The 27,645-nt window shown below is 42.5% G+C and overlaps 2 protein-coding genes across 2 annotated transcripts in view; both read right to left on the bottom strand.

Annotated features, from left to right (window-relative positions):
* The window catches only part of LOC144888663 (uncharacterized), an 864,061-nt gene that overhangs the window by 547,757 nt on the left and 288,659 nt on the right, over positions 1 to 27,645 (bottom strand). The window lies entirely within an intron of this gene.
* LOC137413566 (transcription factor AP-2-beta-like) overlaps positions 1 to 27,645 on the bottom strand; it is a 116,344-nt gene that overhangs the window by 65,609 nt on the left and 23,090 nt on the right. The window contains exons 4-5 of the mRNA XM_068098998.2: positions 12,641 to 12,878; positions 6,049 to 6,167 (exon numbers count right to left, since the gene is read on the bottom strand). Coding sequence (XP_067955099.1) covers positions 6,049 to 6,167; positions 12,641 to 12,878 — 357 coding nt within the window. The remainder of the gene's footprint in view (positions 1 to 6,048; positions 6,168 to 12,640; positions 12,879 to 27,645) is intronic.

The following is a 27,645-nucleotide window of genomic DNA, read 5'->3' as shown; positions in this document are numbered from 1 at the left end:
TTGTGGTGGTGAGGTGTTTTTATTACGTGTTTTATGGCTGTGAGGTGTTTTTATTATGTGTTTTATGGCTGTGAGGTGTTTTTATTCCGTGTTTTATGGCTGTGACGTGTTTTTATTACGTGTTTGATGGCTGTGAGGTGTTTTTTTTTTGTGGTGGTGAGGTGTTTTTATTACGTGTTTTATGGCTGTGAGGTGTTTTTATTATGTGTTTTATGGCTGTGACGTGTTTTTATTACGTGTTTGATGGCTGTGAGGTGTTTTCAATTTCGTGGTGGTGAGGTGTTTTTAATTTTGTGGTGGTGAGGTGTTTTCATTACGTGTTTTATGGCTGTGAGGCGTTTTAAATTACTTGGTGGTGAGGTGTTTTGAATTGCGTGGTGGTGAGGTATTTTGAATTACGCGGTGGTGAGGTGTAATCGTCCCAAACTTCCAGTCTGCACCTACCCCTCCCCTGTGTATGTGCTGAGGGGTTCTTTCTTGAAAAAAAAACATTCAACCTAAATCTTCAACCTAAATTGCCTATAAAAATGTAATATCACAAACACAACAAATACATTTGTGCAAAGTAATTGTTTGTATTATGATTGGTGTAAATCATGACAACACTGCAACTCAGGTACAGTCATTAGCCTCAGCTAAAATAAGCCCGTTCCTCAGTAACGACGCTTGGTGAGGCGAGCGCAGCGAGCCGAGCCAAGCTAGTATATATACATATATGTAAACGTTTATCATATATTGTTGCCTGGTGAGTATGTGCCTCATGGTGGTCGCAGTACTGGTTCATATGTCAACATTGTCTGCTGTTATGTCCATTGTCTACAAACGTCCTTATCCTGTACATGATGCAAGTTCAGGCTCCTGCACAAGCCTTGAACAATGTAAAGAAATCTTTATACTTTGTGCTTCTCCCATTGCTTCATCTCAACAAAGAGAGGGTACAAAGAGTGACTTGACTGCATTCCACAGGGCAAAGGTTAAATTTGACTCGGGGCTAAATTCACCAGTTGTGATTTATAGCTGGGATGGAAGAGGACATGCTTGCAATGCTGGAGACTTTGGAGGACTTGTGCATGGTATCAATAACTAAATGTGTATAACAGGATCATAGCGTATACAATATCCAACCTCATGAATGTCAGATTAATCTTCGGTTATTTTGGACATGTGGATAGGAATGTTTACATTTGTACAGTCTTTCATTCCGACATTAAAGGCAGGAGACGAGCACACATTTCCCTGCATGTGATAACAACGGCATCTGTGTGACATGGTTAAAATAAAGTACGAAAAGAAAGTTCACTGCCTCGTCACACTATTATCATCATCATATCATCATACTATAATAGCCTGGTTTTGGCTTGGCGGTTAGGGTGCCGGTTTGGGATCCTCGGATCCTGAGTTCGAACCCCGGTCGATCGCTGAATGAATGCCAGGGGGTTTGACTCAGCCTGTCATCCTTCAGAGTTCGGCAAATTGAGTATCAGCTTGCTGGGATGAATGATCCCGGTGTGTACCCAGATTTAGAATAGGTACACCGTATCCCTGCGCATTGTAAGAGGCGACTAAGGGTTGGCGTCAGGAAGGGCATCCGGCCATAAAAACATTGCCTCAAACAGGGAACCATGATTGTCATGGGGCCCGCGAGGCTCACCCCGCTCTAGCGGGGAAAATGTCCTTGAAACGATCATTCATTCAGTCATTAATATCATCATACTATAATTCGGGTGTTTATTTGTTTCACTTATATGCACTCCTAAACTAATGGATAGACACAATGAGTTCAAAACTCCTGGTTGTACTTACCCTATGTACAGGATGGTTTTATGAAGTAAAAAAAATAAATCACAGTCCTAGGATTTCATGTTTGGGGGAAGGCCATAATTCTCTGTTTAAATATTTATGGCATAGCGAGAGGTAATACAAGTCATACCAAATACAGCAATTATGGGGGAATTAACCCGTTCATTTGCAAATAACTATCACACAACCTCAATGTTGTGTTTTTATGAGTCCGAAATATTATCATGAGTCACAAATCATCAGTTATCAGTCATGAAATATTATCATGCGAGAAAAGAAAGTTCACCACACAGTCACACTATCATAATCATTGTTAATTACTAAGTAATAACCACTAAGTAATTACTAAGTAATAACTCCCCCCCCCCCCCCCCCCACTCTTCCACCACCAGGCCAAATTTAAAACAGATGTACTGTATATACATATACTAGTCATTTTTACCGTCACTACGCTGACGATGTAAGGTGCACAGTGGGGTAAAAAATAAAAAAATTAAAACTGTTGTTTTTCATGTCACAGTGTTCTTTGAAGTATATATTTTCAGAATCAAACTGTTTTGATTGGTACTTATTTCCAAAGAAATAAGATGAAATAACTTGAAGACTAAAATCATCCAAATTGAATGAAATTTGGCATTAATAATCATCTTAACATGTTGGATGAATCAATGATGGCTTTTTAAGGTACCCCTACTACAAATTGCGTTATGAAAAAAATCCTTGTATTTTTCTTTAAAAACAAAGAAAAAATATTTTGTGTAATTATCATCACAATTTACTGAAAAGCCATCACTGGTCTCTTTGGATATACCCATACTAACTACCCAAAGGGGTAAATAACAGATTGACTGAGGCAGTTAGCAGTAGTTCCAGTTTCAATTATGTCAACCAAAAAAACATTTTTTTGTATGTGTCTAGAAAATTAAAGCTCACATGTTTATTTGTATCCGAAATTCACTTGTGTCTGTATTTTTGGATTCCTCATACTCTAGGCTTTCTAGCAGTATATGGTTTGTGGGGGGAAAGACCCCTTCACTGGAAAGACTGATAATTTCAATTTATTGATGGCACGTGAAAGGTGCTATTTTACCCCCACCTTGCACCTTAATCAGAAGCTCGGAAGTCAGCTAACATCACCTTCATCAACCATCCTCTGCTTATGCCTTATACTGTGTATGGTGCTATAAAAAAAAAAAGTCACTTCCGCTTCTTCGCGAAACTCAGTGTTGATTGCTTTGATTCGAAGGTCCACTTAAAATGAATGAAATGAAACATTGTGAACATTGCAAGTTATTCTCACTCAGATTTCAACATCACCATAATGCATATTATCAAGTTGTTTACGCTTTCTTTGTAGGTGAATTATGTATTTTATGTTTTACTAACAGGAGAAACCCTGCGCTGCCTGGGGCTTTGAGGGCAGTTGGGGGGAGGAGGGGGTGGATAACCGGTGCTTCCTGGCTGGGTGAGCTTTTCCGGTTGTGATCTCGGGATGTGTTGGACATTGCTATGGAGTTATTAGGCTCATGGTTATTAGGCTCATGGTGGTTAGTTATTAGTTATTAGGCTCATGGTGGTTACCTCGTGCCTGTGGGCCGGTTGCGGCACTGCCTCACCCCACTTCCTGATATACACTTTGTAGTGGCCTTTGGTGGGCTAATAAATGGTATTCAAGTTATGAACCTTTCTCACTTTCTCAAGTATCTACCTCCAAAATTTGGGGCCTCTATGTGCTACGGTTCGGCTGTGAAAGATTAACGTCCAAACACACAAACCACCACACAAACACTTGAAAATATATCTATACGATGATGATTTGTAATACCGACTATCACTAGGTGGTGCTATATAATACACATTTACATAAAGATAAATTGAGGTCTTTCCCCCACTCTGAACACCCTCCCCCAGATATGCTACCCAGACAGAAAGGTGTCTAAAGTTGTCTAAAGTATTGAAAGGGTCGAAGGCGACATGCAACATTTGGTTGGATTTGCTTCATTGTGTGTGTGTGTGTGTGTGTGTGTGTGTGTGTGTGTGTGTGTGTGTGTGTGTGTGTGTGTGTGTGTGTGTGTGTGTGTGTGTGTGTGTATATGTGTATGTGTGTATATGTGTATGTGTGTATATGTGTGTGTGTGTGTGTGTGTGTGTGTGTGTGTATATATATATATATATATATATATATGAAGGGTATAAAGGTGGGTGTTTGAGTGTTCCACCATGTTTGTTTGGTGCTGTGGATTCTGTATGTGGAGGTGTTGTTGTTGTTGTTGTTGTTCGCACTGGCTGGGGGTGGGGGTATGTACGCATACAGGTGCAGTTGCTGCATGTGGATGTGTATGTGCCCCTGCTGGCTCACCTTAGCTGACCGTATCGAGGTTGAAGGGCCGAAACGGGATGATGTGGGGACCTCGACTGAGGACCCGGTCAGTGCGGCACACTTGTGACCAGGTGTGTTTTGAATTTATATATATATCTATATATATACATATATGTATACAATTAATTAATGAAAACATTTTAATCTGGTTTTTCTTTTTTCAGCAGACGTGAAGGACGATGCTTTGGAAAATTGAACCCAATCATCAAAACCAAAAATGGACAAATGGAGCGTGGAACACAGAAACGCCATTGTGCAGCTTTATTTTGCCAATTACTGCACTATTACAATTGTTCTAAGAGCTTCGGGGAAACTCTGGTTCAGTAAGAGAAACAATTGAAAGAGTGAGAGAAGCTTTTCTACAGATCCTAAAGATATCAGCAATGAGGAAGTCTCAAGAGTTAGGTATTAACAGGGAATCTACGTGTACAATTGTGAAGAATGATCTTAGTCTATATCCCTACAAAATCCAAGTGTCACAGCAGTTGAAACCAACAGACAATCCTTGATGAAAGAAGTCACATTTCTTCTGAAACACTTCAGCACGTAATGGAAAGTTTCTTTTTCCACTGGCATGAATGCATACCTTTCAATGGAGGTTGTCCGACATCAGTTATTTTTATGAAATGAAGAAGTGAAGAAGAAGTTATTTTTATATAATCATGCCTCCTCCCTCCAGGTCTTTAAAACAGCTGTTCACCACCATCTCTTATCTTCCCCCATCCAAAACCTTCATCTTTTCTACCCCCGCTAATTCACCCCAGATACACTTTTTTGAAATTCCAACGTCTTTCCTGGAAGTCGTTGCAGTGTCCATATGTTTTATTCCTCTCCCACCTCCCCCAAGCCCTCTCCCTCCCACAGATCTCTCGATGTCCCTGCTCTCGAATGTTGTGTTTGTGTCCTTCCCCCTCCCTCCCCATCTTGTCTACCGCTCCCCTTATTTTGTGTTTTATGTGTCGGTTTGACTTTTTGTATGATTAATGTTGGCTCTTTCACGAGACTTGATCTTGTATACAAAAAAAAAAGAAAAAAAAAAAAGTGAATGTCACCAATATTTCCACACTATGGTCTTAAAGATAGGAGTCAGAAGCCGCATCGCATTTGGGTAGTTGGACCACAATAATGAATCTTACCTTGTACATATATTAAAAATCTGTATATTTAATAAATGTAAATATCCCATCTTTCTTTCCAGGTCAGTGATTGCAGCAAAATCAACAAAATATGACAGAGTGGAGCTTGTTTTAATGAGTGAAAGGCCAGACTCTTCAAATTGATGAATTGCTGCCGAATTCCATGAAAGATACTCAGAGTTACAATTACTCAGGGAGTTGTTGGAAAAATTATGTTGTATTTCCCTATGGCTCTAGACTTTTGGACCACCTGTATATACATACGTACATACACAATCAGGCATGCAGCTTTTGGTCGAATAAAGCACACCATTCCGAAATAGATGCTAACAAAACACAGCTGTGGTTTAGAAAACAATTGATTATAGGTAGTATGTGATTGAAAATTATAGTTGATTCCACATGTACCAGACAAATCTACCAAACCTAACATAGTGATCGCGAAGCAGTTGGGGGCAACACACATTATCAAACCGAATATGACGAACCTAATCTTTCTGGGGACAATAGGTTTGGATTTGAAGAACACAACCACAAACTTCAAGACTCTATCTCATTATTGCAATAACTCATGTAAATAGCTGCTTCATATTACTATTATATAATCATGCCTTTTAGGCAGTGGTACATAGTAACTATTAATCATGTATACCAACCACGACACTGTGACGTACGTTGTCAAGATACAATCAAGGGAATAACGCAGACAGGTAAGCTTGCTTGTTAACTCACCTTCCACCAGCGACGTAAGTAGTGTGACGTTGGCTGCTTTACGCCGCCCAGCTGGCAGGTTGAGGCCAATCTTGTCCAGTCTGTCCCTCAATGAACGGCCTCCGTTTTTTGACTTGGCTCTGCAGGCCAGGGAGACAAATGTTAGGAGTCAGCTTTGTTGAGGTTGGAATGATATTGTGTATATTTGCGTGATTCGGTGCGCTCCGCGCACCTCACCACGCGCAGTTTCAGAGGGATAGGCATCTTTGACCAATTTGGTGTCTTTTGGATCTTCAGGGTCTTTTGGGTCTTCATGGTGTTTTGGGTCATCAGGGGCATTTCGATCTTCAGGGTCTTTTGGATCCTCTGGGCCTTTAAGGGTATTTTGGGTCTTTGGCGTGTTCTGGGTATTTTGGGTCTTCATGGTGTTTTGGGTCATCTGGGTCTTTTGGGTCTTCGGGGTATTTTGGGTCTTCTGGGTCTTCAGGGTCTTTCAAGGTCTTTGGGGTCTTCTGGGTCTTTGGGGTGTTTTGGGTCTTTGGTGGTCTACGGTCTTCAGGGTCCTTTGGATCCTCTGGGCCTTTAAGGGTATTTTGGGTCTTTGGTGTGTTTTGTGTCTTTGGGGTCTTTCAAAGTCTTGGGGTCTTCAAGGTATTTTGGGTCTTCAGGGGCTTTTGAGTCTTAAGGGTCTTTTGGTTCCTCTGAGTCTTTAGGAATCTTTGGGTCTTTCATGGTGTTTTGGGTCTTCGGGGTATTTTGGGTCTTCAGGGTATTTTGGGGCTTCAGGGTCTTTTGGGTATTCTGGGTCTTTGGGGTATTTTGGGTCTCTGGGTGTTTATGGGTCTTTGGGGTCTTCAGGGTGTTTTGGGTCTTCATGGTCTTTTGGGTCTTTTGGGTATTCGGGGTGTTTTGGGTCTTCAGGGTGTTTTGGGTCTTCGGGGCGTTTTCTCTTTGGGGTATTTTGGGTCTTCGGGGTATTTTGGGTCTTTGGGGTGTTTTGGGTCATCGGGGTCTTTTGGGTCTTCGGGGTCTTTTGGGTCTTCAGGGTATTTTGGGTCTTTGGGGTGTTTATGGGTCTTCGGGGTGTTTTGGGTCTTCGTGGCCTTTTTGGTATTTCGGGTCTTTTGGGTATTCGGGGTGTTTTGGGTCTTCGGGGTGTTTTGGGTCTTCGGGGCGTTTTGTGTCTTTGGGGTATTTTGAGTCTTCGGGGTATTTTGGGTGTTTTGGGTCTTCAGGGTATTTTGGGTATTCGGGGCCATTTGGGTCTTCAGGGTCTTTTGGAGCCTCTGGGCCTCTAAGGGTATTTTGGGTCTTTGGGGTCTTTACAGGGGCATTTTGGGTCTTCTGGATCTTTAAGGGTATTTTGGGTCTTCAGGGGTCTTGGTGGTCTTAAGGGTCTAGGGGGACTTAAAGGGTCATCAAGTGTCTGAGGGGTCTCAGCAGTCTAAACGTAATTAAGAGTTCACGGACTGTGTTTTCGGTGTTAATTTTATTTGAAGAAGAAGACGTTTTGGTCACATATAAACATACATAACCATATACGTTCGCTCTATTATAATAAGATATGTCTGAAGAGTTTTGTTTAAGTCCTTGGAATGACAAAAAAGTTAGTTTTGAAGCAGCTATATTGTACAGTACATGCTCCTTTACTATTGCATCTTCAGGCGCTGCATGACGTCATCACCGGGCACTAAAGGGGGCCCGGCTATGACGTGCGTTGAAAAGTACTCTGTTTTCACTCTGGTTTCTTGTTTGTTTCTTTGCTTGTTTGATTGTTTTCTTTCATGTTTGTTTGTTTGTTTTCTTTCATGCTTGTTTGTTTTCTTTCGTGTTTGTTTGTTTGTCCAGGCGATGTCTCAGCCATCCTTTGAGCGAGGAGGCTGAAATTTGGGCACAATATTGAGTAAGTGCTTTGACAAAAGCAGTATTAAATTTTTTTATATTAATCAATTAATTGGTAATTACTTAATTGAATGAATGAATGAATGATCGTTTTAAGGCCATTTTCCCCGCTGGAGCGGGGGTTAGCCTTGCGGGCCCCATCACAATCATGGTTCCCTGTTTGAGGCAATGTTTTTATGGCCGGATGCCCTTCCTGACGCCAACCCTTGGTTGCCTCTTACGATGCGCAGGGATACGGTGTACCTATTCTAAATCGGGGTACACACCGTGATCATTCATCCCAGCAAGCTGGTACTCAATTTGCTGACCTTGGAAGGATGACAGGCTGAGTCAGTGAGTCAACCCCCCTGGCGTTAATTCAGCGATCGATCGGGATTCGAACCCAGGATCCTAGGATCCCAAGACGGCACCCTAACCGCTAAGCCAACACCAGGTTGCTTAATTATTATCGATTAATTAAGTACTTCTTTATTTTCTTTCTCATCTGGGCAATATGTCAGGCACCTTTTGTGCAAGGAAGCTAATATTTGGACATGACAACAACCAAGTGATTTGGCCATAAAGGGTATGTTTGATTTATTGATTAATCAATTAATCGATTAACTATTTCATTAACTACTTAATTTTTTTAAAGTTACAAATATGGATGAAATGGTGGTGGTTCAGGTATGCTATTACCCAATTGATTAATTTAATTATTTTACGATTATTTATTTATTTTCATTATTAATCACTTATTAATCCCCTACCGGTGTACACCGGAGGGGACTATAGGTTTGCACTCCATCCCTCCGTCTGTCAGTCCGTTACGCAAAGAACAGTTTTCTGGACTTTTTTTCTAAACTCTTAATACTAATGATTTCAAACATGGTACATGGTTTCCTCATTATAAGTTACAGATCAAGTTCGAACTTCACGACGTTTCGATCATTTTTGACAAAGTTATGCTTCTATGCCAGTGCTACCCAATGCCGGTAGGGGATATGTATTGCAGCGCAATACTCAGAATGCTTGTTTATTTTCTTTCTCATCTGGGCAATATCTCAGGCACCTTTTGAGTTAGGAAGCTGATATTTGGACATGTTGTATTGTTTCGTATGCAGCCTGTGGCTGCTAATTGCATCATTTCTCTGGAAGCGTGTTTGTGCCGCTGATGCAGTGTCCCAATTACCAGTGAGCTGGTACTCAATTTGTCGACCTCGGAAGGATGACAGGCTGAGTCAACCCACCCGGCGTTAATTCAATGATCAACCGGGATTCAAATTCAGGATCCGAGGATCCCAAACCAGCACCCTAACCGCTAAGTGAACACCAGGCTTATATTTGGACATGACAGTGACCAAGTGATGTGGCTATAAAGAATATTTTTTATGTATTGATTAAACAATTAATAGATTAATTATGTATTGATTAATCAATTAATTTAATTATTTCAATTAATTACTTATTTAATTAATTTTCAAAAAGTTGCAGCTTCGGATGAAACTGGTGGTTTAGGTATGCTATTAGCCAAATGACTAAGAAATTAATTATTTTTCAATTAGTATTTATTTATTTTGATTACGCAGTTAATCAATTTATTGTACACCTGCCCCTCCCAATACTGTCTCTATGTGCTGCATGGTGGCATCGCCAGGCGCTCAAAGCGCCTCGGCAAAGCCGTGCGCTGGAGAATGTTATTTATTTATTTGGCATGGGGGCGGTGTACTTTGAATGTATCCGTACTTGTTGGCAATCATTTTCAAAATTTGTTTTGGATATTCAGTTGAGCAATCCTCTTTATTTTATTTGTACACCCGTTTGTTATATTACTGGAACAAACCTGCAAAAGTAAATGTAAATGTTGAGTCATTACCAGCATGTACAGCACGTGGGTATCACTCTCTGCACGGTATGGTATGTTTGGTAAAAAAAATTAAAACAGAATTTTTTTTACCGATTGAGAAATACTTGCAAAACGACCCAAAACACCACATTCATACATTGCATTGGAGAGTGACCCACTAACTGCCTAGGTTGAGCTTCAGCTGTGGATCCCACAGAGCCTTGCCAAATGACCTGAAAAGTGGCGGGCACTAGTCGCAGATCCCACAGAGCACTGGAAATATACCCGTAAACTGGTGAGGTCTGGTTCTGGTCATGGATCCGATAGAGCCACACAATTTGACTCACAAGCCAACCCCGGCAACAGATCCTTCAAAGCAGTAGAGTTGTGACCCACAAATTTGTGAGGCTGGCTCCGGCTGTGTATCCCACATAGTAGTAGAGAGAGAGAGACCAGAAAACTAGCAGGGCCTGGGCCCTGCCGCAGATCTCACAGAGCAGTGGAGAGCGACCCACAAACTGGCAAGACTTGGCTCCAGCCGTGGATCCCGCTGAGCCGTGCCGAATAACCCACAAACTGGCAGTGACCAGCCCCTGCCGTGGATCCCACAAAGCAGTGGAGTGTGATCCGCAAACTGGTGGGGCCCAGCCCCTGCCGTGGATCCCACAAGCAGTGGAGAGTGATCCGCAAACTGGTGTGGCCCAGCCCCCTGCAGTGGATCCCACAGAGCAGTGGAGAGTGATCCGCGAATTGGTGGGGCGGCCCGTTTGCGGATTCTAAAATACGTTATAAATCAGGGGTTCTTAACATTTTTCCTTGTCAAGACCCCCAACGGATTGCCCACGATGTCCCCATACCTCCTTTGCCAGACTGTTGACTGACCAAGGCACACCGAAGGTGCGCATAGCTAGGGGGGACTGGGGAGATGCCCCCCTAGAATTTTTTTGATTTCTAGGTGCTCTGTGTTGCATTCTGAGGGGTGTTTTTACTTTAATTGCCTATTTTTTGGATGAAAATTGGTAACTTATTACCCAGAAAATGGGCCATTGATTTTATTACAATTTATTATTATTATTTATTACGAGTCCCATACCCCCAGATTTTGGTCCCCATACCCCCAAGGGGAATGGATACCCCAGGTTAAGAACCCCAGCGTTATATGTTAGCATAAAGATAGTTGGGTTACTAGCAGTTACTTACCTCTGTTGTAATGGTAAGAAGCCTAGTGCAGGATCAATAATATTGTGGAAGGAAAAGACAGATATGCCACTTACAAATCCCATCCTTGATTTGATTAATTCTTAAAAAAACAGTTATTATAGTCAGAAAAAATGCAATGTTTAAAAACTCATACTCGAACATTGAGTTTTGTATTGCAGAGATTTAAGTGGCTAGGAATAAACATTTTTGATTTCAATGATTTAAATAAAGCAATTCATATTTCATTAAATCTCATTGATGGACATAATCAGCATTTTAATAGTTGAGCCTTGCTGATTGTGAAGCGATTTGCATTGAAAGACTCAGAGCTAATCGTTCAGGAAAGACTGGAGAATCGTTAATGAAGGAAATATTCGTATTTATTATGTGCACATGGGCTGGTGATTAGTTCTGGATGTTGATTGGTTCGGACTGGTGCATGCGTGGGGAGGAGGGGTGAGTGGGAGGGAAACTTTCTCCTATATTTGCATATGTAATAAATAGCCACTAATGATAAATTTTATTTATGTAGTGATAGTCGAACCTGGTTAATGATACTTTATTCAGAGGGTGACAAAACAGAGTCCTCACCTCTTGAAGAGTATGTTATGGTCACCCGTCACTTAGCCCAATCAACTATAAGTATTCATGATGATATAAACATGATTATCGCATTTATTATTTTCTTTACAGGAGTGAGGCTCATGGAAGAGGAAGGCATAACTGACAGTGAGACAAACATCAAGGGCATGAACGAACAGGAAAAGGAGGAAAGAAAACACTGAAACGAGCAAGTAAAATGGTTGATTAACGAAAGGTCAATGGGGGTGATAAAGATCATGAATCAGAACTTGGGATGATAATAGATGATGGTGCAATGAATGAATGAAGTCCTGGAGGGAAGAATGAGACATACCAGCCTCTGGAAGGATAGTCTATAGATGGGAGATGTGAGCAATAAATGAGTCGAGGTGCCTAGATTTGGGAAGTTTAACCAGAAAGGTGCTACTGGAAGAGCGCATGCGTCATGAAGAGACTGGGGAAGGTCGGGGGGAGAGGGCAGAAAAAGCAATGTTGGGGAATAGAATGTAAAAAAAACAGAGAGACCACTGACCTGCCTGCGATGTGACAGAAACAGACCTTGTGCTTCGGAGTCTAATAAAAATGAGAGCTTTAGATATTACAGAATCCAAGAGAGACGGATGTAATGCTCGCTCACCCAGCCCAGAGCGGACACCAGTACTCCAATAAGCTACATACAAAGTCCTTGTAGACTGAGTAGCTTAGATTTTCCGTGGAAAGACTTGGAGCTACAGAGGATGCCCCATCTGCGGCTGGATTTGGAAGCCAATTTTTGCTGTCTAGTCGGCCCTGGAGAGGTCATGGCTGATGGTGAGGCCTAGAAATTCAAGAGACTGAACCTCTTCTAGCAGATGACCAAGGAAATAGATAGCAGGGTTAATTTAAGAATGTCCCAGATGAGGCATTTGTGTTAAGATTAATGTTGTTTTCATTTCAAACAAAAATGTATTTGAAGGGTCAAAATTCCAACACATTTGCTCACTCTTGGCACCATTTAGATTTCCCTCAACACTATATTATATGTCGTCATAGCATCACAATCATGGTGGTAGTGATAGGCTGTGACCACATTTTAAAGATTCTGTTTCCATTGTATCTACTGACCTTCGTAGGACGCCACCAAGAAGCGAAGCATTGAGGCACTCAGGTGGGGAGAGACGTCTCTGCACCTCCCCAACGGTCACCTTGTACTTGGAAGTGGAGCTAAGCAGCGAAAGGCGTCCAGGAACCGAGCAAAACACCTCGTTTGGATTGACGATGCCCCCGATGAGGCCGTCTTTCCCTGGGGCCATTCCACCCGAACCCGATCCCAATCCAAAGTGTCGGACCGAGTGTAGGGACGCTGCAACACACGAACCAGAAATTTTAGGCGAGGCCTGGTTGAGTCGAGCGCTGCACATTGATGAAGAAACCATGAGGTTGAGCATTTCACAGCAATATTCATGCAGAAAGGTGAGCAGCTGAGCATGTTACATGGTACACGTGAAATGCTGAGAAAACATGGTGATTCATTAAGTTGAACAATCAGATGTGTAAATCAGTTTATCATAGTGCAGAGTGTCTTCAGATTCAGCAGACCCAGTGCAAGCAACATCACACAGTTTTCTCATCCTCTCATCAAGCATCTCTTCTGCAGGGTGCAGGCCCCAGAACATCGTACGGGTCGCCAAGGTCCCCATAAGTGCATTTCTATGGACATTTCTAATGAAAAATTTCTCATGAAAAATCAAGAGAATAACATTTGCAGCATTTATAGAAATATGTGATGTCACATTGTATCCGTTGTCGATAAATTGAACCCTTGAACTTTCCAGATTACATGCCAACTTCTTTTCCTCCTCTTCCCTTTATGAGGGGTGAGGTCCAATGGTATCAAGCTCCTGCCCTGCCTTGACCACGATACTCCTCCACTACCCTCTGTCCTCACCAAATCTCTCCACTCTCCAACCACCCCACCTTACTGATGTCCCTCTTCACACAATCCTCCTATATCAATTGTGGTTGCCATCATCCCCCATCTCCCATCTCAACATGCCAACTATCTGCCTTTATTTTTATTTGATGACAGATTATATCATCACCCATAAACACAATCTATAAATGGAGTTTTCTTACTGTGAAAGGGTCTTACATAAGAACTATTTTATTTTGAAATAAGAAGCAGATTCACCGTAGTCCTTTTATTATACTCACGCACAAATTAAGTTTTATTGAGAGTTCAGAAGTAACAGACAAGTAATGTCCAGTGCAGTGAGAATCCTTTATTTTGATTACAGTTCACATTTCATTGTGAGGCTTCTCTCACCTGGTTCACTGCGTGGGTCCTAGTCAATTTATTCGTGAAAAAGAGGGATGATTAGACCTCCCTGGATCTACAACCTCTTACAACCATGTCCTGTCCACCCGTTCTCATGGCTAACCCCATTAACCTCCGTCGTGAGGTGGAGGAACCAAGATGTATGGCGTCAGGTGGGTGGGGCTCCAAATAATTGGCAATCTACCTTGAAGAGAGGACTCTAACTAAACACCTCTTCACCAGGAAGCAGTGGTGGAGGTACAGTCGTGGCCAAAAATAAAAGCACCCTTGCACTTTTTTCTAACTTACAATTTTCTCTAAAAATAAGTTGAAATTGAAAAAAGTATTTGGTCTCCACAATTCTTTATTTCACTGTTAATATTACAGAACCTTTGTTTTTGATCCAGAACTTAATATATCTTTTAAAATCAGAAAATAAAAATAAATTGCATTGACAAAATTATTGACACCCTAAACTTAATATTTGGTAGCACGGCCTTTGGACAAAATAACTGCAGTCAAGCGCATCCTATAGCCATGAATGAGCTTCCTTCACCTCTCTACTGGCAGTTTGTCCCACTCTTCTTGTGCAACCTGCTCCAGTTCTCCCAATTTTGAAGGGTACCTTCTCCCCAACTGCTGTTTTCAGATCTCCCCACAGGTGTTCAATTGGATTTAGATCTGGACTCATTGCTGGCCACTTCAGAACAGTCCAGTGTTTTGTCTTGAACCATTCTTGGGTGCTTTTTTGAAGTGTGTTTGTGGTCATTGTCCTGCTTCAAGACCCATGACCTTCGACGGATACCCAGCTTTCTCACACTGGGTTCAACATTGCGCTCCAAAATGCCTTGGTAATCTCCTGATTTCATGATGTCATGCACACATTCAAGGCACCCAGTGCCCGAGGCAGCACAGCAACCACAAAACATCACTGAAACTCCTCCATGTTTGACTGTAGGGAAGATGTTATTTTCTTTGAAGGCTTCATTTTGTTTACTGCAAACATAGAGATGATGTGCTTTACAAAAAGCTCTAATTTGGTCTCATCTGTCCATAGGACATTCTCCCAGAAGGATTTTGACTTGTCAGGTGTGTTTTGGCAAACTCCATTCGGGCTTTCTTTTGTCTCTCCCTCTCAGCAGTGGGGTCCTCCATAGGACCCCTTTTCATAGAGTTGGCGACGGATGGTGTGAGCTAAAACTGTCGTATCTTGTGTCTGAAGGTCAGTTTGAATCTGTTTGGCAGTTGATCGAGGTGCTTTCTCCACCATTCGAACAATCCTTCGCTGCAATCTTAGATCAAGTTTTCTCTTGCGGCCACATCCAGGGAGGTTGGCTACAGTGCCATGGGCCTTAAACTTCCTGATAACATTGCGTACAGTGGACATAGGAACATCAAGGTCTCTGAAGATAGACTTGAAACCTTGAGATTGTCCATGCTTGGCTACCATCTTGTGTCTGACCTCCTCAGACACTTCTCTGGTTTTCTTTCTTTTCTCCATGCTCATTGTGGGACACACAGTGACACAAAACAGCAGAATGACTCCTTTTCTTTATTCAAACTGGTTGAATGAGTGATTTTTATATTGCAGGCACTTGCAACTCACCACAGGTGAGTTCAATTCCAAGGTAAAGGAGAATCACCTGCTTGAAATCTAATTATTTCTATCAATTTCTGAAAGGTGCCAATAATATTATCCAGGCCATTTTAGGATTTCTGTGTGGAATAAGCTAAGATTTAGTAATTTTTTCAGCTTTTTTGTTTTGTTCCACTGCAAACTATAGAAATACATATGTGGAATGTGGATACCAAAAATATTTTTTTATTTGAACAATTTTCTGGAAGAAATGGTGCATTATTTGAAAAATGTGCAAGGGTGCCAATATGTTTGGCCACGACTGTACCATTTACTGACAGATGAACAAGTACTGAAGATGTTAATGGAGGGAAACGTTTTTGGTTTTTTTTGCCTGGTGTTGGCTTAGCGGTTAGGGTGCTGGCTTGGGATCCTAGGATCCTGGGTTCGAATCCCGGTCGATCGCTAATTTAACACCAGGGGGGTTGACTCAGCCTGTCATCCTTCCGAGGTCGGCAAATTGAGTACCAGCTTGCTGGGATGAATGATCCCGGTGTGTACCCCGGTTTAGAATAAGTACACCGTATCCCTGCGCATCGTAAGAGGCGACCAAGGGTTAGCGTCAGGAATGGCATCCGGCCATAAAAACATTGCCTCAAACAGGGAACCATGATTGTCATGGGGCCCGCAAGGCTAACCCTCGCTATAGCGGGGAAAATGGCCTTAAAACGATCATTCATTCATTTTGCCCGGTGTTGGCCTAGCGGTTAGGGTGCTGGCTTGGCATCCTAGGATCCTGGGTTTGAATCCCGGTCAATCGCTGAATTAATGCCAGGGGGGTTGACTCAGCCTGTCATCCTTCTGAGGTCGGCAAATTGAGTACCAGTTCACTGGTAATTCCCTGTGTGTCGCAAGAGGTGACTAACAGGGTTGGCGGCAGGAAGGGCATCTGGCCATAAAACATTGCTTCAAAAAGAGGACCAAGGTGCCCGAAAAAGGCCAACCCCCGCTCTGCGGGGAAAAATGGCCTCTAAAGGTGGTTCTTTCAGTTGAACGCTAATCTGCTAAAGACATTGTGGAGCTGTTTCTGTATTCTCAAACTATTGGGCACCTGCTGGCCGTTGCATTTAGGATAAAGGAACCAAGGGAGTATTGCTGCCCTGTATGATGTCAGCAATCACTTAAAACCTCTAGCACAAGCAGTTAGTGGCTAAGAGGATTTGAGATGGAGGAAGGAAGATCTCAGTGGAGGAGTAGATAGGAGAAGAGGATTTTTTGGAATTGAGTTGGTGTTGGAGTATAAAAGTCTTTGGCACTGGATTAATGGCAGTTGGCAAACTTGAGCAGCTGGAAGTCAATAGACAAAGGTCTGGATGTGCGCAGCAAGCCATACATTTTGAGAGGGTAATTTGATTGGGTAAGGATTGTAAGGTCCTTCCACAGTGAGGAGGCAGCCCTCTTTCGGTAGCGCACTGCCTGCTCCAGGACTTCCAGGAAACCCCAATAAAAGGGCGGGGTAAACAGCTTTCCCATCATGTTCCTGGCTGGTTGCCCATTATCGGTGGGATTCTGTTGTAGTGTGGTCAAAGCAAATAAAAGGAAACAAATTACTTCCGTGTCATGGAATGTCAGAACTCTACTAGATGCCATAAATAATCTTTCAGCGAGACATTCAGCCATTGTTATCAGAGCGCTGATTAGATAGTAATAAATATAGCTGCCTTAAAATAAATCAGATTAGCTCTCACAGGTTCTTCTAATCAGCACAAACACAAATGCAGAGAAGCAGGAGTTGTTTTTTCCATCTCAAACTCATTAGCTAATAAGCGCTTGCGGCTTCCTAAAGATGTAGATCGGCTTATGGCTACCTTGATAAAAAATACCTTTGCAACAATAGTCACTGCCAATACACCAACTCTACCGAATAAGGATGAAGTGAAGCAGCACTTCTACGAAGAGTTTAAACCAAGTCTTAAGCTACATCCCTCCCACAGACAAAAATCATCATTCTCAGAGATTTCAATGCCAGAGTAGGAGTGACCACACAATATGGAGCAGAGTTCTTGGGAAAGTTGGTCGAGAGAAGTGTAATTCGAATGGGGAATTGATACTCTTTTTGTGCAAGGAATTTAGTCTCGCTAATTCTGATATGATGTTCCTGACAGGTGGTTCTATTCTTAGCAACACAAGTACTCAAAATTCTGGCACTTCCTCGATCATGTCATCACAAAGAGGAATGATCTACAAGACTCATGTGGCACTCACATGATGTGACAATAACTAGAATTCCCTCTGCAGCAGATGATTTTAGCGATCAAAAGAAGAGGCTATAGTCTCAATGTGGTATTAAAATCTCCACAAAATGCAAAGTATGTAGAGTTGTGCTGCCCTGTCTCCTCTACTCACCTGATACCTACACCCTCAACAGAAGGCACATACACAAGTTAACAAATGTCCAACTCTGCCATCTTCACTCAATTCTTGATAGTAAATGGTATGACCATGTGACATGCAGAGGTTTGGCAAAGTACTAACATGTAAAGTGTAGAGACTATTTTTTTACTGAGAGGACAACTGAAGTGGGTGGAACACCGTGATACTGGATGACTATCACACCCCAAAGGTAGTGTTTTACGAGAGCTCTCTTTAGGTCACAACTATCACCCAGGTTGAGAGTAGGGAGGAAACAACGAAGTGCAGATCAGCTTGGCCCCATGCAGTTTACAAAGGTACAAAGAATGCTGAGTCCAAGCAAAACTTGCTAGCACAGGCGGTAATGAGGCACAGCCACCAGAGTAACAATAACCAGTTTTCCAGTGTGGCTGTGGTAGACATACTGTATCTCCAGCAGAATAGCACTCTACTCACACCAACGGATATGCATTCATCGGTCTTGACACTCCCACCCCTCTTTAGTTTAAGACACCAATGTCTTCCTCAGCATTGAACGACAGCAACTTACTTAGTTCTTATTGGCATTTCAAGACATCATAGATTAGTTTGTGATAAGAAGCTGCATAAACGATCCTCATAAATGAGACTTACCACAACACTTAAAGCCTGCGAAAGCATCATTACATCAGTGTGGCATGAAATGCCAGCAGGGACAATAGTGTGTGCTGAGAAGCTTTTCTGCCAGCATTGTGAAATCACTCCTGTAGAGAGTCAACAGCTGTTATCTAAGATGAAAGAGCTATTATTGAAGATACGAAGATATGTTATCCAAGATTCAAGCGCTGTTACCCAAAATCCAATAGCTGTTACCCAAGATCCAAGAACAGTTATCCAAGAACCAAGAGCTGTTATCCAATAACCAAGAGCTGTTATGCAATAACCGAGAGCTGTTATCCAAGAACGACAAGCTGTTATCAAATGACCAAGAGCGGTTATGCAATAACCGACAGCTGTTATCCAAGATTCAAGAGCAGTTATCCAATAACCAAGAGCTGTTATCCAAGTTCCAACAGCTGTTACCCAACATCCAAGAGCTGTTATCCAATAACCATGAGCTGTTATCCAATAACCAAGAGCTGTTAGCCAAGATCCAAGAGTTGTTACCCAAGATCCAAGAACTGATATGCAATAACCAAGAGCTGTTATCCAAGAACTGAGAGCTGTTATCCAATAACAAAGAGCTGTTATCCGAGAACCAAGAGCTGTTATGGAATAACCGAGAGCTGTTATCCAAGAACCTAGAGCTGTTATCCAAGAACCGAGAGGTGTTATCCAAGAACCGAGAGCTGTTATCAAATAACCGAGAGCTGTTATCCAAGAACCGAGAGCTGTTATCAAATAACCGAGAGCTGTTATCCAATAATCGAGAGCTGTTATCCAAGAATCGAGAGCTGTTATTCAAGAACCGGGAGCTGTTATCCAACAACCGGGAGCTGTTATCCAACAACCGGGAGCTGTTATCCAACAACCGGGAGCTGTTATCCAACAACCGGGAGCTGTTATCCAACAACCGGGAGCTGTTATCCAACAACCGGGAGCTGTTATCCAACAACCGGGAGCTGTTATCCAAGAACCGGGAGCTGTTATCCAAGAACCGGGAGCTGTTATCCAAGAACCGGGAGCTGTTATCCAAGAACCGGGAGCTGTTATCCAAGAACCGGGAGCTGTTATCCAAGAACCGGGAGCTGTTATCCAAGAACCGGGAGCTGTTATCCAAGAACCGGGAGCTGTTATCCAAGAACCGGGAGCTGTTATCCAAGAACCGGGAGCTGTTATCCAAGAATTGAGAGCTGTTATTCAAGAACTGAGATCTGTTATCCAATAACCGAGAACTGTTATCAAAGAAAAAAGAGCTGTTATCCAATAACCAAGACCCTGCCTGAGCAATTGTGGGCTGCGAGTTTGATTATTGCTAAAATTGACCTGGTTTTGAATGTCAGATTGAATGCATCATGATGTGATGTCCTTCAAGTAGATTTACAAGAGAGTAAATAAGTGACTGATGTACCATACTCTGTGCTACAGAGCTTTGGTTCCACCGAAGCAGTATCTTGGCCAGGGGTCATGCTGGGCAGTTTGCTATCCTTCTCCCAGCAGTAGTTAGGGTGGAAATGTGGAACTTGATGGCTGGTTGATCTCTTTTACCACCAATCTCTTAACTCTAAGTTGATACATTTTTGTAGCAATTGCTTCCATCACGAGGATGAATGGAAGCAGCAAGGGGCATAAACATAGATATTTACTGGATTTTGATCTTCCTTGTCCATTCCAAAGTTTGTGCAACGTTCCTGCTGTGGATCTCAACCTCACAGCAGAGTTAATCAAATTTGTTTCACTCTAAATCCAACGATGTTGGTCCTCCCTTCGATGACGATGTGTATTCTTTCTCATCATAAGGTGTAAAATGTGTTTGTTTACCATAACTAGATCCAATTCTGAAAATGCTGTTTATTCATATTCTTTATATGAATTCTGATATAAATAAATTACACCTAAAACTCTGCAAAACAAAAATCGTTATACATCATTTCAATACGATTATTATGTTGCGTTAGCTTCATCCATACCTATTATACCTATAAAGGTAGTTTTCTTTCCTAGTATTCAAGGTAGCATGAAACTGATTATCCATGTCTCAAAATCCACAAAAAACTGGTTCCACTTTTTAAAATCCACATTCGACAGGAAAAATCACAACCAACTAGTGTGGTTGCTCAATAGGCAAGGCTCATACACTCAATAAGGAAGGTGCATGTCTGCAAAAGGTAAAGCCACCTCTGCAGTGTGCTCCTCCTTCATCCTTTCCCTCAGTTTGAATGGCATCACAGTCGCTCTGCTCATGAGAGGCCGAATGTTTCATTTCTGTGTTTGCTTCCACATCTCGCATACCCAATCCCTCGCTAACCTACTCACTCACACCCAAATGCTCCTGGACATTGTCTTTCTCACTTGATAAGGTGAAAACGTTTCTTCACCTTCATCTCATATTCTGCGACAGGTTTGAACAGCATCAGTGTGCATGCCTTAAAAACCTGCTCTGCTGCCCATGCACATCCTCTTTCTGCTCTATTCACCTATCATTTGTCCTCGGTCATTTTCCATCTGCTTGGAAGTCACCAACATCGCGGCATTGCAGAAACAAGGTGCAAAAACAGATCCACTTAAGTACCACTTATGAAAACATTTACCAGTTTTACTTACTTCACCAGTATCAGCTTACTTCCCATCATCAGCAAGGTTGTGAAATCCATCATTGCAGTTGATATGAAATCCTTCATTTTCCTCAATGGCCTAATCTGAGACCACCAGTTCTGATTCGGTCTCAGCCACTCAACCTTAGATAATCCGCTTCTGCTCTCCCAACAATGGATGGAGGCTCTCAATGTCGGACACGAAAGATGAGAGACAGCCATATCTTGAGATTTTGATAAGGTTGGACACCCACATGTTGATGGTATATTGAGACCAAGTCCCTAAAAATCAGTGGAATGTCCCTCGATGAAGTTGACTCTTTGGGCCTGTTACTGTCACATCACCGATAAACGAGTGGTTTCTCTGTCTTCCACTGCATCCTTTCTGGTCTTGCACCGTCTGCCCCTCCAATCCCCTGTTCCGCTTGATTTCCTCAGGTAGTAAGTAGTCTGCCCCCTCATGGTGAAACTCCCAAAATCCAGCCTCACTGCTCACACCTCCACTCACTTCTTCCTCTATTTTCCTGCCTGTGTAACCAACTTCACTGTCCACTCAATGGGTCATCATTCCCCTCCCTCATTCTTCCTCCAACTGTCCCTTTACCCTGCTGTGGTGTCGCCCCTCCTTTTCCACTGTTCTTTTTGTTCTATTCTGTTCTGATTTATTCTGTTTTCTAATTCTTCCATGAGCCTCAATATCGTAGACAATATGTAAAAGGCTCAGGTGATGGACATGGGTATGATTCAGGTGCTCAATATAGTGAGGGTCCAGGTGCCTGAATAGGCAAGACTCAGCTTATCAACAGGCAATGCTTTTGACCTGAGCCTTTCCTCATGAGTAGCTATCAGTTTTGATGGTAGCTTCAGTTTTGAATCATTGGAATCATTGTCCAGGGGTTACGTGGCATCTCAGGCTAAGGAGTAGGGGAGCGGAGGATGCTGACAGGGATAAATTAGACGCATTGTTTGTGTCTCAGGAGGCGAATGCCCAAAAAAGCTGTAAATATATATTATGAGGTCGTTCATTGAACTGCTCTTATTTTAATATAAAAGTAATAACAATGATAGACTGATTGGCTCATCGATTAGTAGGTAAAATGACAGTAGAGGGGGATAAACATACACAGGTTCTCACTGCATGTGTTGAGCGTCATGGATGAACATGTAATGATTTATTTTAATGCGGAATCAGAGAAATGGATTCAAGTGAAACAGAAAACATTCTTCGATCGTATTGAATTCATTAGTGGCCTTTCATTACTGAAAATTCTCTTTTATCAGTATTCAGAGAACGACAATAATTCTCTGGGCTCGTTGATGTTTGATTAAACGGATTCAGCCGAACAATTAGAGAGAAGATTATGGCTTTCCAGAAAGAAGAAAAGAAACAACAATTTTTACTAATAAAAACCATGGTGGATTCAACTATCCAGGATGTTCACAACTCCTGTATATTTTTGCTGCATGAAACGGTGTTTATTATCGAGGGTTTTGCTCTCACCAATGTAAATGAAATTCTTTTCCTTGCTTATTTGTCGAGGAGCGACACGTGTGGTCCGGCACAGAGCACACTCTGATCAAAGTGTGTGTGTGTCTCAGTGGTAAACTCGCTCGATCCTTCACCAAAAATGTGTGCGTGTATCCCGACCTAACTCCAACCTTCACCCAAAGTGTATGTCTGTAACAACCTCACTCGAGCCTTCACACCCAAAGTGCGTTTACGTGTCACTCCTTTCTTGTGTGCGTGTCCAGAGAGTAAACTCACTCTTCATTCACCCAAAGGGTGGTGAGTGTCCCGACCGCACTCCATTTTTCGCCCAAAGCATCTCCGCGTGTCCCAGTAGTAAACACACTCCAATCTTCACCAAAAGTGTGCGTGCGTGTGTCTCAGTAGTAAACACACTGCAATATTCACGCCAAAAGTGCGTTCGCATATCCCGTCCTCACTCCGTTCTTCACCCAAGGTGTGTGCGTGTGTCCTGATTCACACCCAAAGTGTGTGCGTGTGTCCCAATTCACACCAAAAGTGTGTGTATGTGTCCAACCTCACTCCAATCTTCACACCCAAAGTGTGTGCGTGTACCCCAATTCACACCCAAAGTGTTTTTGCATGTCCCATCCTCACTGCATTATTCACCTAAAGTGTGTGCGTGTGTCCAACCTCACCCCAATCTCCATACCCAAAGTGCGTTCGCATGTCCTGACCTCACTCCAGTCAGTCTTCACACCCAAAATGTGTGTGTGTACCCCAATTCAAACCCAAAATGTGTGTGTGTACCCCAATTCAAACCCAAAATGTGTGTGTGTACCCCAATTCACACCCAAAAGGTGTGCATGTACCCCAATTCACACCCAAAGTGTGTTTGCATGTCCTGTTCTCACTGCATTCTTCACCCAAAGTGTGTGCATGTGTCCAACCTCACCCCAATCTCCACACCCAAAGTGTGTGCGCCTGTCCCAACCTCACTCCGTGTTTCGCCCAAAGTGCGTGCGCATGTATATACAGTAAACTCACTCCCTCCTTCACCCAAATTGAGTGCGCGTATCTGTCTTGACCTCACTCCGTTTTTTACCCAACGTGTGTGCGCATGTCCCAGTAGTAAACACCCTGCAATCTTCACCCAAAGTGTGTGCACATTTCCCGACCTCACTCCGTTTTTTGGCCAAAGTGTGTGCACGTTTCCCGACCTCATTCCTTCCTGCAACCAAATTGTGTGCGTGTTTCCCGACCTCACTCCTTCTTTCATCGAAAGTGTGTGTGTATACTGTATTTCCCGAACTCACTCCGTTTTTCGCCAAAAGTGTGTGCTTGTGTCCTGACCTCACTCTTACCTTCACCCAAAGTGTGTGCGCGTGTCCAGACGTCACTCAATTATTTGCCCAAAATATGCGCACATCCCCCAGTCGTAAACTCACACAGCCCACACAAAATGTGTGCGTGTGTCCCTGCTATGTACTCACTCGGTCGTTTACTCAAAATGAATGTATGAGTGTGCTGCAGGCTCTTCGTTGTCAATTCTCCAAATTCATTCACATTTTGCGAGTTAAGTGCAGTAAAGGCGACCCCACACACGGCGGCAGAAAGCAATCGTTACAAGTGATGCCCGATCGCCCATGGCTCAACCAGAGAGGGGAGTTGAAAGAAGTGTTATTCTAAGGAAGCTCTTAATCACTAAAGAAAACCAATTCAGATTCCCTCTGTGTGAGTGAATAGGGCTTTTGCTCGAATGATCTTGGAGATGATCTGGCCACACCGTGGCCATCTGAAATCACCGCAAGGTCTGTACGTGCAAAAATACGCCAAAAAGACTGAGGTGGAAAAGGAAAAAGCCATTGTCGCTGCTGATGAGCCCCGTAGCTCGCGGGCAGAGTAAATTTGCCAGCGACCGAGGAGGGGAGCAGCCGGTACGGCGTTTTGCCTTGGGCGAGGTGCGCCTGGCAGGGGGGTGCAGGCACGCTCGAACATTTGGTGCCGAGCTCTAGGAAAATTGAGCCTCGCCCCACAGCCGGGCTCTCAACCTGGGTCCGCAGCCGTAACCATGGGAGGAAAGAGATGCTGGGAGCGGGCCTGCGATGCGGGTCAAAGGACTGAATTTTGGAGGGGGGAGCACTATAGCGAATGATTTATGTTGTGGAAGGAATGAGAATTCTTTTGACACACACATTGGAGAAAATTTGGCATAAAGCATTGGGCGCAACATGACGAACTACGTGGGTTTATTTCCATTAGCGACTTTAACCATTTGTGAGCCATGATCTGATATGTGATGATGCAACGATATTTGATCAAAATAATGGAGACTGCACATATAAGGCATCCAAACTTTATCAGTTGCTTTAAAAAAAAACAAAAAAAAACACTGTGTTACGCTTTTGAATTATTGGAGAATGTAGTTCAAGTCATTTGGTTTCTGCTTATAATCAACGTAGTCTGTACCGAGAGTGCGCAGATGGTACTATGGTCCATTAAATATCCACAGATTGCCAAATTCCATTGAATGTTGTGTCAACTTGGTAAAACTATTGCTTTGCTAAAAGCTTTCTTGCACTGAAAAATTAGGTCAGCAGCCAAGAAATTATTTTTCGCATGATGAACATGCGATGAAACGTGAAACGAAAAAGGATGTAAACGACGAGCGCATTAAGAAAAATGTTTCCTTACGAACTCCAGTACTGAACTGTAATTCCTGCCCACATTGTACCTTTTTACGGACCAGGGGGATCGCCAGGAGTCTTAAAACGGCTCGCAGGGATCGCCCGAACATTTGAACGGCTCGGAGGGATCGTCTCGAGTTTTAGAACGGCTCGGAGGCATCGTCCGGAAACGGAAGAGTTTGCGTTCAAATGTAAATTGTCTTTGAATGCGAGATGAGGATGTATGAGGCAAGCAGATGGCCATCTGCTGTTCCGATTTTAATTGGCACAAAACACGCTCTTCTGAGCAAAATCAACTGCGATAAAGCAACACAGGAGGAATTGTCACTTGTTTAGCTGGCTCAGTCTGTATCCGAAAGCTGAGGTGTAAAACCGAGGGGCGATGCTTGTTTTGTGGCCCAGAGCGCATTGAGTTTGGTGGAAAACATGGAGGGAAACTATCTCAGGCCACAATGAAAATAAACATCTAGAATAATTGCGACACCACAAAAGGTAAACAGGATTACTTTGCGGGTGCGATGTCACCTGTTCCTACAATCAAAGTACTTTACAATTTAGATAGATTGGTCACATCTCTACGATTACAATTTAGATACATTGGTCACATCTATACTATTACAATTTAAATAGATTGGTCACATCTCTGCTATTACAATTCAGAGAGATTGGTCACATCTTTGGTCACAATTGGTCACAGATTGGTCACATTTGGTCACAGATTGATTGGTCACAATTTAGATACATTGGTCACATCTCTACTATTACAATTTAGATAGATTGGTCACATCTTTGGTCACAATTGGTCACAGATTGGTCACATTTGGTCACAGATTGATTGGTCACAATTTAGATACATTGGTCACATCTCTACTATTACAATTTAGATAGATTGGTCACATCTCTACTATTACAATTTAGATACATTGGTCACATCTCTTCTATTCCAATTGAGATACATTGGTCACATCTCTGCTATTACAATTTAGATACACTAGGGCATTGCCCGTACGTGGGTGCCCGTTCCTTGCCAAAAAAAAAAAAAAACGCTACCCGTACGCTCTACCCCGCCCGTACGCCCGTAAACAAAAAAAACAACGCTCTTCGCTTCCGCCCTTCGCTCTGACTGAATTGGGAAAAATAATGCGCATAAGAAAACGAATTACGAACCGTAATGGCGGTCAGCTCGTAACGCGCTCAGCTCCGCTCGTCTCACATCGGCCACGCCTACGCAACAAAGCGTTCTGTGATTGGCTGCCGGAAGTGAAGTCGTCACTGTCCGGAAGTTCGCAAATCGCAGTTCCGATGAATCGTTTTAATTTAATCGCAGTTTGAATTCGTTTTAAAACATAGTTTAACGGCAACATAGTTTTCCAACGTGAAATAAATGAATACGCTGTCAAATGTGCCGTCCGAGGCAGAGTCTGATCGCCACGTTCGGCACACGTGATAGCTCGCTGCTCTCTGATTGGTTGAAGCGTTTTTTGGACATAGCTCGGTAAGTACTTGTCCGATTAATTTAAAACCTTGAAAAGGCACATCCTCGGGTCCCCAGCAATATACCTGGCAAGTTTCAAGTATATCGGACCCGTGGTTGTCGAGAAACAGCGGTCACAGACACACAGACACACAGACACACAGACACACAGACACACAGAGATTGCTGGAATTATAGATAGATTGGTCACATCTCTACTTTTACAATTTAGATACATTGGTCACATCTCTACTATTACAATTTAGATACATTGGTCACATCTCGACTATTACAATTTAGATACGTTGGTCACATCTCTACTATTACAATTTAGATACATTGGTCACATCTCTACTATTACAATTTAGATACATTGGTCACATCTCTACTATTACAATTTAGACACATTGGTCACATCTCTACTATTACAATTTAGATAGGTTGGTCACATCTCTACTATAACAATTTAGAAACATTGGTCACATCTCCACTATTACATTTTAGATACATTGGTCACATCTCTACCATTACAATTTAGATACATTGGTCACATCTCTACCATTACAATTTCGATGCTTGGTCACATCTCTAATTTTACAATTTAGAAAGATTGGTCACATCTCTACTGTTACAATTTAGATACATTGGTCACATCTCTTCTATTCCAATTTAGATACGTTGGTCACATCTCTGGTATTACAATTTAGATACATTGGTCACATCTCTTCTATTACAATTTGGATAGATTGGTCACATCTCTACGATTACAATTTAGATACATTGGTCACATCTCTACTCTTACAATTTAGATATATTGGTCACATCTCTACTATTACAATTTAGATAGATTGGTCACATCTCTCCTATTACAATTTAGATAGATTGGTCACATCTCTACTATTACAATTTAGATAGATTGGTCACATCTCTACTATTACAATTTAGATAGATTGGTCACATCTC

Source organism: Myxine glutinosa, chromosome 13 (genome assembly GCF_964187855.1).
Source record: "Myxine glutinosa chromosome 13, kmMyxGlut1.1, whole genome shotgun sequence".
In the NCBI taxonomy this organism is placed as follows: Eukaryota; Metazoa; Chordata; class Myxini; order Myxiniformes; family Myxinidae; genus Myxine; species Myxine glutinosa.
This window is presented reverse-complemented; position numbering and strand designations above follow the sequence as displayed.